The sequence below is a fragment of the Cavia porcellus genome, unplaced genomic scaffold, assembly GCF_034190915.1.
Source record: "Cavia porcellus strain 051 isolate PalLab524CR breed Dunkin Hartley unplaced genomic scaffold, mCavPor4.1 scaffold_31, whole genome shotgun sequence".
NCBI lineage: Eukaryota > Metazoa > Chordata > Mammalia > Rodentia > Caviidae > Cavia > Cavia porcellus.
The window spans coordinates 23,537,546-23,551,602 of record NW_026947514.1 but is presented as its reverse complement, the minus strand read 5'-3'; the positions used below and the strand labels follow the sequence as shown (position 1 = coordinate 23,551,602).

The 14,057-nt window shown below is 36.9% G+C and overlaps 1 protein-coding gene across 45 annotated transcripts in view; it reads left to right on the top strand.

Moving 5' to 3' along the window:
* The window catches only part of Nrxn3 (neurexin 3), a 1,541,537-nt gene that overhangs the window by 768,253 nt on the left and 759,227 nt on the right, over positions 1-14,057 (top strand). For all 45 annotated transcript variants that reach the window (XM_063240987.1, XM_063240986.1, XM_063240985.1 and 42 more), the window contains one exon: positions 10,037-10,156. In XM_063240987.1, coding sequence (XP_063097057.1) covers positions 10,037-10,156 — 120 coding nt within the window. The remainder of the gene's footprint in view (positions 1-10,036; positions 10,157-14,057) is intronic.

Here is a 14,057-nt window from a genome sequence, read left to right as displayed (position 1 = left end):
TTAATTATATGAAATCATTCTACATCCAGGGTGGAGAATAGATGAAAAGGACAGAAGCTGTAAGTAGAGATCAGAGTTAGCAGGAAAGCAGTGTGGTTATGACAGAGAGAAGAGACATGGCCTTAAAGGCTGTTACTTTACCATACCAAGGAGGGAAAAATGTTCTCTCAGATGAAACCTCCAGGGCCTAGAATGAAAAGGAGTCCCTCTCCTGTTTGCTCTGTGCTTCCCTGCTGATGTATATTCTCTCTAAAAGCATATATACTTACACATTATGCAGAAGATGCTCTGGAAGAACCTCAGTGACTCTTGATTTCATGTTAGACTGAACTCTCCAAGCTGGAAGAGTTTGTGGAAACAGAGGTATCTAGAGTATTTCCTGAGGCACTGGGGGACACTGCCTGGATTAGAGATGCAGTCTTTGTACCAATTTTCCTTGAATAGAATGACAATTTTGATATAACAATTAAATATAATCTTCTAATTTACTTTTGACTTTCAAGTGATGTATTTCTGGGCAGAGAATGCTGACTAAGTGCTTGCCCATCTAGAAAGAAGTACAGAACTATGAAGCAAACAGCAAGTTTTACCTTTTAAAATTGAGGAGTGTAACATAAGCTCTGAGGGATAAAAGAACAGCTCTTCATCAGTTAGGTGACTAATCAGAATAATTTCTCCTCACTTTTCATTATAACTTTGCTTTGTAGGTTTTACTTCTAGAATCAAATTATTTCTTTCCTAGAAATGCAAGTGGAACAGGTGCCCAAATGGAGGACCAGCAGGTGGGGGACTTGGGATTGATTAAACCTGGGATGACTGCTGACTATTTTGAGGCATTCAGCGTATCCAGTTTAAATGTCATGAAAACCTCAAGATTTGTATAATGCATTTTAGTTTCAAATTGTTGTCAACCCTTAGTAGGCAGATGAAAATTTAATTCTCCAACTTTGTTGTGAGGAATGTAGCTAGTTTTCCATCTCATTTTCTCCAAAGCTAAAAGCTGAATCACATTTTTCATTATATTTTATGTAATGTAATGTAGTACTTGACATAATAGAAATCAGTTCCCCCAAAATGGTTTGCCATATGGGAAATAATAAAAAAGGAGAGGAATTAATTTGAACATCCCACAGTGGTTCCAGCACTTTTTCTTCAACATTGCATGAGCAAGGTTTACCTCAGGAGAACTGCGTAAATATGGCTTACTGCATATATTAATCAGTGTTGCCATGGCTGATACACATTACCCAACATCCATCAATTAAAAGATGAGAGGTTTAATATGGTTCTTGTTTTAAGGGGATTCAGTCCATGGTTTGCTGACTGTAAGGCAGAAACAGGGAGGAAGGCTGTGTCAAAGCAAAGCTGCTTAGTTTATTGGAGTTGTAAAGCAGAACATGGGTACAGTGCCAGAGACGAAGGGGAAAGGGACCAGACAGAGACCCTAAGGCACACCCAGCAGTGTGCTCCACCAATCAGATCACTTGGGTGAATTCCAAAGCCAATCAGTTGAGATTTCACTGTAATTGCCATATCCCACCCATCATGCACTTTATATCCCAGTGTATCTTCTTAAAGCATACTTAATCTTCCAATAAAGAATAGTACGTTCATAACTTCACCTAAAATAATAGAACTATTCTGCACACAACTGAAAAAAAAACAAAAATGAGAATTCCTTTCCCAAAGTCACAGCAGTATCATCATTTGTCAGATGTGCGAGTCCAAGTCTTTTCTGAGACTCAAGGTGCTTAACTGTGAAATCTCTGTGCTTATGCCACTGAGCTAAATCCCCAGCTGTGAAATTAAAAAAAAACAAAAACAAAAACAAAAACAACAACAACAACAACAAAAAACAATTTATATACTCCCAAGGTAAAATGGCATGGCAAAACATTCTCATTCCAAATAGGGATCTAAAATAGAATTGGACCAAAGCAACACTGACATCCACAGGGGAAACGTTGAATTCTATAATTTTCATGTCTGGCATCTAAGCAACATGATGGTGAGACATGACTTATAAAGGGCTTGGGTGCCTTTACCTTTATGGCCTGGCTTTTTCTTGGCTCTGCCCATGATTGATAGGTTTCTACATTTGCAACATGTCCAACTTGTTGGGCTCTCCACTATAACATTGGCTTCATTCACATGGCTTCATGCACTACTCTCTCAGAGACTGTTTGCCTGGGGGATGAAGGTGAAAGTCTCCTTTACTTTACTGCTCAGTAAAAGTAGTATCATGTTCTATCATGGGAGCAGCAGCCCACACCACTTGCAACATGGTTCCAGTGACCTTTGAATATCTTGACGGCTGAACAGAGAGAAATGAATTCCTAGGATACAGTTACCTAGGAGTCCCTTTACAAGCAGTGTGTCTGGGGGCTGTCATCTCAAATAAAAAAGGGTCATACTTTTGTACCCTTGAGCCAGCAGTAAATCAGATCTTGGTGATTTCTGAGATACTCTCAAGATATTTTTCTTATCTCTGTACCATGGACCCGATTTATCTTTAAAAGGCACTAATCACTTCAATAGTCACGCCTCCTATGGCCCCAGTCTTATATATTATTTCTTTGGGCCAAAATTTAAATTTTTAAACAATTTTTCTGCTCTGTCCTCCCCCATTCTTAGTATATATCTGGCTAAGAGCAGTCAGTCATATCTGTGCTACACTCTGACTGTTCAACTGCCTTTGAATTTCTTCTGTATCGCCCACCTCCTTTAACCTCACTTTCTCCTAAATTCGAAATGCAGACAGTTCTTTTGGCTTAAGGTAACACACACAGCCTTTTGTCCAGTTGCCAATGAAGTCCTCATTCCCAAAGGAAACTTCCTGAAAATAGCCTTTATTGTCCACATTCCTATTAACATTTTGGTCTTTGGAGACCTTACCAGAATCACCATCAATTTGTTTTTGAATTATACTAAGACTCCTTTAGCCCACATCTCCAAGCCTTTCCAAACTCTTTCCACAAACCAATTCCAAAGTCTTCTAAACCACATGATTGGGCGTAGTCACAGCAACAACCCCCCCACCCTTCTCTGTTATCAATTATCTGTGTTAGTCAGTTGTTCTGTTACTGGGACATAATATCCAACATCCACAATTTGAAGGAGAAAAGGTTTAATTAGACTGTGTTTCAAGAGGACTCAGTCCATAGACAGCTGGCTCCAAGATAGAAACATCACGGCAAAAGATCGTGGTGGAACAGAGTTGCTTAGTTCATAGTTGCTGGAACACAGAGCAAAGGTACAGTGCCGTAGGAAATATGGGTCATAGTTTAGAAGATCGTGCTTCTAAATCCTACCCAGACACAGAAGTAGGTTCCATCAATTGCCTGGCAGATTCCAAAGCCAATCAGGTTCACACTGCACCCTAATCTCTACATCATCTTAATTTGTCTTGTTTTTGGACTCCTCACTACTTAAAACACCGAACTAGCACATGGAGAGAAGATTTTTTTTTTCCCCTAGCAGTACTATTAATACTGCTTATTGAAAGATTGCTTGGTATAAGCACATGCTAAGTATTTGGCATATTATGTCTCAACTGTGATCATGATTTTATGTGACAATGCTCTATATATGTAGATATCTTCATCAATTTCATGGGTGACTTTATAAGCTTTGCATGTATTATAACATTTAATCCTCATACCATGGGAGGTAGTGTCACTGACACTATAAAATAAATCTCAAGCTTTCTCCTATTGTGTGCATAGAGATACTGCTCTCTTCTCTCTAGCCCCCCAAAAGTGAGAGAGTATGCAAATGCCAGCATCAGGAGACCAGGAGCCTGGTATGGTTTTTGCAAGAAAGAAGAAATGAGTTGAAGATGGCTAAAAGAGATAAAGCAAATGTAAAAGCTGCATGATCTCTCTCTGCTTCCCCCGCCCTGTTCCTTGCCCAGCTGTAAACACTAATATAGTGATTGTGGCAATCAGCCCCCTCTACCTCCTCAAGCTAGCTTTAAATAAATCTTTTCTTTTTACTCAAATATATAGTGTTCTTTGATTTTGTGAGTAGCAAGCAGATGAACTTGAGTGTGTGAGTCTAAGTGGTTAGTAGCAATTATAACAATTTATATTTCCATTATGAAGTCAGAGAAACTGAGGTCCAGAGTTTATGTTGTCAGGCCAAAGTCATGTTGCTTAATAGATGAAACTGATTGTAAAGACTATCCTCACTACACCTTATAGCTTCCAAAATCCCAAAGCAGAAATCAAAGAATATCTTAGTGTCCTCAATTTGGACTTCATAGCAGACAATTTTCTTATCACTAGTATTTTAAGAATTTCTTGATGATACTTACACAATGCTAATTAAAGTATTTAAGTTACCTTCTTTTTGTTAAGCAAGGCCTCTGGATGCCCCCATACCTCCCATTAACTACATCAGTGCTAAAAAAAAAAAAAAAAAAAAAAAAGAGAAAGCTGGCCAGGAAGCCTAATGACTTAGGTAGGCTTGCCCAAAGTTTTTAAAAACAAAGTGACCCCATTATTGGGCCTGAATGACCCAGGCATTCCTGAAAAGACAGTAGAGATGTAGAAAACATTCTGATACCAGTCATCCTCTCAACTCCAGCAAACACCCTAACTGGGGCACACATGGACTCCTGCCTCTCCACCATCAAGCAAATGTCCCATGAGTAAATCACTTTCTGCTTATGGTGTAATTATGCTTTTCAGTTCATTAGCCATTGAGGACAGTGCTGTGCTGGCACCAGCACAAGGATTTTCAGGAATATTGCAAGCTGGTTGACATGATGCAACACGTTATGGTTTGAAATTGGCAGTAGTGGGAGCACTTTACACTACTAAATCAACATGTTGCAAATTAATTTTTCTCCATGCCATGCTAGTTATTAATTATATACCACTGATCAAAGGCTATTGGAGATAAAGACTCATGAAGACATTTGAGGGTTAACCAATGCGTGTGATCATTTTATACCTATTTTATATCTAGTATAATGAAAGAGTTGAAGAGATTGAGGAGAGTTAAGGCGTCATTGAAATGACCACTAATGTAAGATATTATCATCTTCATCAGCACTCTGGGTGTGTGAGCTTTTAAACTCCCCCTTGAAAGAGAAAGATAAGCAACTGAACAAGTTTGATAAGTGTCCCCTGCCTTTCTAATCAGTGAGAGTTCTTAGGCTCGGCCTTTAAGACAAACGCTGGAGCTGGTTTAGTAATCTTTATACATTTAAAATTGGGACATTTGAGTATGTGTTTAGTATAGGTGACATACTTTTTGGTACCAGTATGCTATATGCTTCATGTAGAACTTCTATTTCAAGGAAGTACATGTACGAGATACTCTGTCAACTTTTGATTTTCTAGAATGTGAAGAGGAGCTGACTAAATCAGGGTGCATGTGCTGCTGAGATGGCTGAGCCATGAAGTGACAGCCTGGGGCAGTTCTTAAATACAAAACCAGTCTCAGATTCATGAGTGATGGGAAACTTCTCACAGCCACCACATTATCGTCTTTAAAAACAAACGAACAATCCCCCACAAGAAAGAAAGAAACACAGTTTTGTTTTTCAATGAAATAATACCAGAACTGGGAGATAGAAACCAAAGTACTAACATTATGACAACTTATTTAGTAATATTTTCAGACATTCTTCAGTTGCCTTTTTACGTTCTTCTCTACACAAAGATAAGTCACCATCTTTTCTCAGTAATGAAGATGATTATGTTTGTGAACACGGGTCACACATCAAATACAAAATGCTGTTCACCATCCTTGCACAAGACTTTCCTAAGGCCTTCATGCATTTTAAACTATCAATACTAATGGTGATGAGGAAAAAGAAATACATATATATAAGGACTCTATATATTTAATTCCCAAGATTTGTGTTATCTTAGAATATCTAATATTTAGTTTGGGAGAGTATTTTAGAAAATATGTGACTGTTCTTTAAGATGTGGTTATATGCATATATATTTGATATAGATTTTATTCATTCAGTTGAACAACAACTAGCCCTTCCGTTTATTTTCATTTGAATTTTGAATTGAAGTGGCATTTCAACATTTTCTTTGTAAACATATTTCAGTTCTTAGAGTGTCCTCTGTTTGGGTTGTATTTGGAAATTCCCTATTTAAATTCCTTTTTTTAATCTGATGGTACTGCAAACATATCCTCCCAGCTGGCTTACCCATATCCTTAAGAGGATACACTGGTGGGATACAGAATGAACAATTTTGGGTTTGGGACCTCACCTTGCTTGCTTGTTATCTGTAAGAACTCAAATGTATATATATATTTTTTCTTTGCCTCAGTTTACTTTCCAGAATCTTTGCCTTCTTATTCAACTGACGATCTATTACTTAAATTTGAAATTCTGAATTTTCTTATGGAGAAGCTGATCATATTATTCTGATTAGTAAATTTTATTAGTTTGTTATGTGTTTACAGAGATTTATAAATAACTGAAATATTTAATGCAGTGTATGGCACATAGTAAGTGCTATGTAAATCACATCAATTGTTATATTCATTGTCTGATTTGAACAAAACAATCTTACAACAATTGATGTGCAATGAGAAATGTTCTTGAAACTTCTACCAGCAGAACATGTTTCTTTCTTTTTCTTTTTGTCTTGAGACATTGATAGCTGCATGAAATATATACTTTCAGTACACTAACATAAAATATACTCTTCATACATAATGTATTGCAGCCATTTGAAGTGAAATTGTCATCTACAAAATGTTCTAGTCTAATCAAAGCTCTTATTTAACACAAACTCTACCTAAGTTTGGGAACATAAGAGAGTTCTTTTTTTCAATATCTGATGACATGGAATGTGGCTGTGAAGCAAAGGAAGAAATGTGGTCTCAGTACCACTCCAACCCACTTGGAAAAATGCATGGTTTCAAGTAAAAATCTGTTTATATGAGCTTATGTTGGTAAATTTTACAAGTAAATTCTTAGGAATAAAAATGAATGAGTCATTTGAAAATATACATGAGAGATGAAAAAGTTGTGAGTCCAAAAAGAGCAAAGGGATTTGAAGATAGGGATGGGTCCCGGACTGTGGGAAGTTGCAGGACCACTGGGAAGTTCCTTACATCTCAGATCTTTGGTCCTGAGTTTTTGCATCTGGGCAAGGCTTGGAAATGAGCTTTTTCACCAAGAGATCCAGATACAGCCTACTTGGGACAGCACCCTGATCATCACTGTGTTTAAGTGGACCTGAAAGAGGAAAACGATGGCCAGTCCCCTCCAAAATGGGGGCAAGTAGAGTAAAGCAGGATGGAGCCTGAGACAGGATGCAGAAGGCTGGCGATTTCAGCCTAAAGAGGAGGTACAGATTCAGTGTCAGAATAATGCAAAGCAAAGTCGTTGAGTGTTCTGCTGGTGCCCAGCAAATGTCCTTGGATGGCTGTGGGATGATGTCTTCCTGAATTATCTTATTCTACATGGTATTTACTCCTAAATACAAATTAGGATCAAATTCAAAGAAATTTGGAAATAACCTGTAATTTCCTCTGTATTTGATTCCTGAGCAAGCTTTGAGAATTGAGAAAGCTTTACTTCTGCTTACTTGGCCATGCAAAGTCATATTCTCACACTCTGGGTTGGAAATCACCACCCCACACCATTTTGAAAAATATGGATACAAAAATGGTGTATGCAATTCAAATCAGATCAGAATTTTCTTTCTCTGATCTACACCATAAATTCAGTGCATAAAGAACCTATCCAAAGCATGTTACGTAATCTCTACCAGCAAGCATTTGATCTTTGATGATAAATAGTAAAAACTTGAAATGATTAGAAGATTACATAAGCAGGGGATAATGCAATAAAGTACTAAAGCAAACATTATCATTTGCACAAGTTAATGCATATATAAAGTGCAGTGGCTACTAAGAACCAGGAGAATTATTCAAAGTTACTGGGCAAGTGTTTCATTTGAATGAGGCATTCAGGCTGTTCTTTTGGAAATGGTTAAAATATAGAGTTAGTGGGGAAAGGAACAGGCATGGAAAAGGCTTTGTCTTCAGGTTCAATCAACATGCAAAAATTTTTTGTGCTTTCCTCAAGTTTTTCCTATTCTGCTGCCTTTCAAGGGAAAGCTTTCCATGTGTTTCTGAATCATGAATACAATTGAATTACTAGTCCATTGTCTGGTGAGAGCTATTTGGTCAGGGAACCCTGTGGACTTCTCAAAAGCTTTTATCCTTTGAAAGAAGCTGTCCTGATTTGCCATTTTAATGAAACTTGTGTGACACAATGCTCAAGTTTAAGACCCACTGTGAACTGGACCATGTGTTTCCTTTCATCTCTACATGGGGGAACTAACATGGCAAATAGGAGCTGCACAAGCCCAGCAGCAGGGCTATACCCCAGTGTTAGTAATTGTCATGAACTTTCTTATGTCATGTCTTAATAGCTTTGTATTATGAATGATAGCTTGCACTGCTTCCACCTTTCATGATGAAGACAGAATGTCTTGCCACCCAGAAGGTGAACTCTTTGTAGTCCTGAAACCTCTTTTTAACATGCATCCTTAGAATCCTGCATGGTTACATTTTTATTCCGAGCCTATGAGAGGCTTAGCTTGGGAATTGCAAAATATGCAGTAATTGCTATGTGAATTTTTTTTTAATTCAGCCAAATACTTTTGTGTATTAGTTCCTGACTAATGTATTTGATGAGTCAAATGTCTCATTTCCTTTGCTGAGGCTTTTTGAGAAATCTATGGTGTTATCTTAAACACTAAGATATTTTCTATCAGACATTCCAGTAGTGTGGGTTATTTTAAAGCCTAAAGTTAAGGTAGAAATATGGAATTAAAAAAGAGAATAGTTTAAGAGAAGTACTAGAATGACTGAGAAATTTTAATAACAACCTATGAGGCAAGATTGCCAAACATCTTTTGATTTTGTACTTCTAAAATAAAAAGATTCTGAGAATGTCTCCAAACTAGCTACATTTTTCTTGTAAATTATGTAAATTGCTATTACTCTTATATATTATTAGTATATGACACAAAAATAAAAATAACAAGGAGAGGAATAAAAAATTAACAACTATCTCTTGTTTTCCTCCTTTTTGAATCCTCTGAAATCCATAGGGTGTTTATAAGAAAACTCACTTCTAAAATACCTGAAAAGAAGCATGGTATAATGAAATGGTTGGCAAAATTTAGATTGCATCAGAATTTTCTAGAAGCTTATGAAACAGATTTCCATCTTCTTCAAAATTTCTAATTTAGGTCAGGAATAGGGCCAAAGGGTTTGTGTACTGAAAAATTTGCAGTTGATGCTGATCTGAGGACTATACTTTGAGAACCCTGGGTGTAGTTAAAAACATATTCTCAAAGTTAAACATGAACCTAAGGTGGACATGAACATTCTTGACAAAATATGTTTTACCTCTCTGAGCTCAGTGTTTTTAAACCTGTGACGTGGAGGCAATCTTTGTTATTTAGCTTTTAGAGTTTCTGGACAGCTTAATGAGGTAATGCAGATAAACTGCTTACTGCTCAGTACCTGCAAAACAACAATGCGTTTTGAATGTTTTCTTTTCTTCTTCCTTCTCTTCCCATCATTTTCAGTTTTGTAATATCACAAGTTTCTTAATGTCACAAAGTAGTCTTAGGAATGTTTAGTTTTAGGATTCATTCAGGATTCTTATTTCATTAGAATCATGAGAATGCATTTTTTTCCTACTTTAGAAAAAAGGTAAAACCATGCTCCCAGGGAGATTATCTTTCTAGTTGAGTAGAGATGAAGCTCTTTTGCAAAGTCTGTCTAAACAAGAACAGTGTGTTCAGCCCTCTCCCTTTGGTGTGTAACTTTTGATAGTTTGTGGCTAAGTGTAATCTTCTGTCATCTTTTGTGTATATTCAGTTCTTGTTGCATGTAGTCGAGTTGATATTTTTGGTGGTTGTGATTTTAAATGTTTGGAGGCATGAGAATGGTAAATGCAGGCGATTTCTTTGAATTTGACTAATTTTTAATGTTTCCTCTCTCCTTCTTTCTCTTTCTTCTTGGGAATTACTAGGCCCCAGTACTACCTGCCAGGAAGACTCTTGTGCAAACCAGGGCGTCTGCATGCAGCAATGGGAAGGATTCACCTGTGACTGCTCCATGACATCTTATTCTGGAAACCAGTGCAATGATCGTGAGTACTATCTTTCCATACTGAGCTTGTGGTTGCTATTTCTGACGTGAGTGGTACTGCATGTACATCAGCTGACTTAGTTTTATGAGAGGATTGACAGCCATCAACAGACAAGCAAACATTGAGATTTGCCCAGAATTCCAGACTTTGTGCTATCTTCTGATTTTCTAAATGCACCCTTGATTATCGAAATTTGTTTTTAAATATAAATTTATTTGCATATTACCACACGGAAGTAGGCACCATTACATTGCTGTCACTCTTGTCTATTTGGTTTTTACTGATGCGTTGCTTCCCAGATCTTTAGCTCCCATGTCCACTTTTCAAAATATCTTTTTGCCCCACATACTGTTTCATTCTGTTAAGATACATTAAGGAAAAATGGGGAATAAAACAATCTAGAGAGAAAATTATGTGATACCCACCTATATAAATATATGTCTCTAGCTGTCATGCAAATGATAAAATATCTGCAAAGGTTTTGGCATCATATTACTTTTGCCAAGTATTTTGGTATTACTGAAAATCCTCTTTCCATATTTATGGTTTGGAAACACCGTTGTACTGTGGAACAGGAAGTTATGGTCTAATCCAGGGCACCTGGGGAATTGTACTATATGCTATTTCTTTTCCCTCCAATTTATCTGCATAGGATTCACTAGAAAGGTATTTTCCCCTCTAACTGGTGGTATAATGGTTCTTTATCTTCACGAGTTTGTTTTTCACACATACATCTCACTGTAAGTAAAAATGTTCAGGAAGAGACTGTACACAGCAAATGCAGAAAGGTAAGATACTCCTACTGCAGTGAATTTTCACGATCTTCGCAAGGTATGTACATTTTTTTTTTTTTTTTTTTTTTTGTCAATGACAAGTTCCCTTCCATCACTTAAGGCCAGGTATTTCCTGGTAAAATTCAACTATTTTCTTTCTTGCTTCCTATGCTTGTTTTTTATTTTGTCAAGAGCAGATTGTTTGAGTCAAGGATGTGTATTATCACACTTGAGCAGTTTGCTAGTATATAATGAACTAGAACTAAGATTGAGAAAATGTCAGCTCTCCCATGTGCCAATAACTGCTCATGCTTCAAAACCATTTCTACAATATCCAGGCTTAGAGCAATGTTCTTTGAATTTTATTCTATAAGCAATGTAGTTGAGATTTTATTTGTAGGAGACCTAGCAGCAAAAATTGCTAACAGAATCTGCTTTACTGACCCTCTCCTGGAAAAGAGTTGGATGGAAACATAGAAAAAAGTAAATTTAAATTGTAGAATATAACAAATGTGTAGAATTTGAATATACACGATGACACTATAATGTTCAGAGACAAAATTTTAATGAAACTTAACTAGACGTATTAAAATAATTAGGTTACTTAAAATTGTTACAGAGGATGAACCTATACACAAATATGGATACCAAAGGCACTTGGGAGAACTTCTCTCTTTAAACTAGAACCAGTCAGCTTGTATCAACTAGAAAATTAGTATCACCATCTTACATTGTAGACCACTGTTTTTTATGTTGATTGTTACCCTTTGAATTGTAACCTGCCATTTGATTTCACAAACATCTTCAAAGCATAGCCTATATGATACTGTATGCTTTTACCTCTGTTAGTAAATTATCATTAGCTTGTCTATATAAGAAGATGAATGTTAATCTCCAGTGTCACTAAAAGGGATGAACAGGCTTATCCTTAGCCTACATTTGACTCAAACAACACAAATGAGACTCAGTAGCATGAGTGCCTTCAATGGCATCCAGCCTTTTTCAATTTCTCGGGAAGAGAACATTCTATAGAAAGTTGTATATATCTGAAATAGTTTTCCTTAAAATATTGTTAGGTGACCATGTGCATCAGTTAGGGATGAAATCTAATGGCTAAAGGTGTTTTAAGATGGGGGCAGAATTTTGAATCTTTTTTTTTTTTTTTAATTTGTTCTGCTTCTCAGGGAAACAGACAGATATCCAGTTAATATAAATGAAATCTTGTCAATTTATTACTGCACATCCAAGAATAGAAATGTTTTCAAAAGAGAAATGGTGAAATTTTGTATTTTTCAAAATACGTCTATGAGTAAAAGAGTTCATTGTTTCTGGGCATGACTTGTAAGGTCCTAAAGAAGTATGTGTAGTTTGGAGTCTTCCTTGTCTTCTAGCATTGGTTCTGTCACTCATGATTTTAGTGGTTTTTCTTCCTTGCTTTTTTCCAAGTATGTTACCTTCAGGAGTTGAGTGACTATTATCTCATGAAATATGAGTAGACCAAGATTGGGCTGTTTTCTTTTTATTCCATCGTTTTGTTGTGGCCATATGGCTGTAGTGGGGTGCATTTGAGGTTCACTTTTTTTTTTTGTACTGAACTCATGACCTCGCACTTGCCTGGCAAGTGCTGTGCTGCTGAGCTAAATCCCCACCCCAGGTTCACACTTATGATGACATAATGATTGTCAAAGTGTGGTACACATGCTCTGGTGCTGATTGCCTTGCATAAAAGTGCATCTCTTACATAGAATTAAAACTTTTAAAATCAGGTACAAGTTATTTCTTAATTGTTTTACATGGTTTTTAATAGGACTGACCTTCCACCATTTTATATATGGTAAGATTGTGGGGAATTTCATGAGTGTAATCCCAGAAGCAATTTTGAGTTAATGCAAGATCCAATAAGATCTACAAAGGGACACAGAAGTAACATTCTTCTAAGAGACTCTTTAGGTCTTTGGAAAGTGAAAAAAAAATAGAGTTGACTTCCCATGGATCATTTCCAGCCAAGAACCAGCCTATGACACCCATATACTGGGCTATACTTTAAGAAACACAAAATAATGAAACTTGAGAGGGTTCTGATTTGGTCATTCATTTTGGATATGGATTCTGGTTGGATTTTTTAAATCAGACTGAGGGTCTGGGAAATTTGAGCACATTGTAGTCATTTCACCTTCAGGCAAATCTAGGGTCCCTGTTCTGTGCTGTGTGCTGTGTCCCTCCCACTGGCTGCCTTAAGTCCATTTTCATTTTCAATATTGAAAAAATTCGTAAAATCCATTTCTCCTGCACACACAGACCAGTCATGTATAAAAGGGTTGTCATTTTTAGGGACTTCATGAAAATAGCAGTTTTAACCATGTCATGTCTATCCTTAACCACTCTGTTTCCTCCTACTATGCTCATAACGATTAGTTGCTAAGGATTTGGTGATTTCCACTGCTGAAGGAGCATATGCTGTAGCCTATGGTATAAGAGTCCTTAGCACATATCCAGTGTCTGGTTTTAGGATTCAGGCATTTACACCAGCTTTGTGGGATGAGGCGAGTGGAATAAATGTGGGTCCTCAATAAGCTCTCGGCAGATAGTTGTCCTGTGCTAGTGGCTGGCTGTACACTGCAGGCTACTTGTTGGAAAAATTGGTAGGTTCACACTGGTCGGTGATAATAGAGGTTCTTTGCTTGCAACAAATCAATAGCAAGCCGATGTGGGTCGTGCAGATAGAGGAGTGTGAGCCATCTTTTCAGACGCTTTTCTGCCAAAGTGGCTGTTAAACAGCACTGTTGGCTATTGATTGGCCTTTTGCTTTTTGTTTATTGTGTGAGTTTATTTATTTTGTAATATAGGTCAGTGTATTGATTAAATTGGTTGAAAACATTTCCCATTCAGGCTTCAGGAAAAAGATGAGCAATATATGCATTACTTAGTGTACAACCATGGGCAGATGTATGTATACAAACTCTGTCTCTTGTTTCTATACATCCACAAAGCCATTTCATGCTTCGGTAATGTGTTTATACCTTACTTTTGCTTTCAAATTTTGTCTTTCCAGCAAATAAACCCTATGTAAATTTACTCATAAGATATTTTGCTGTTTTGGGCTCAGTATATCACTTATTCACTCATGA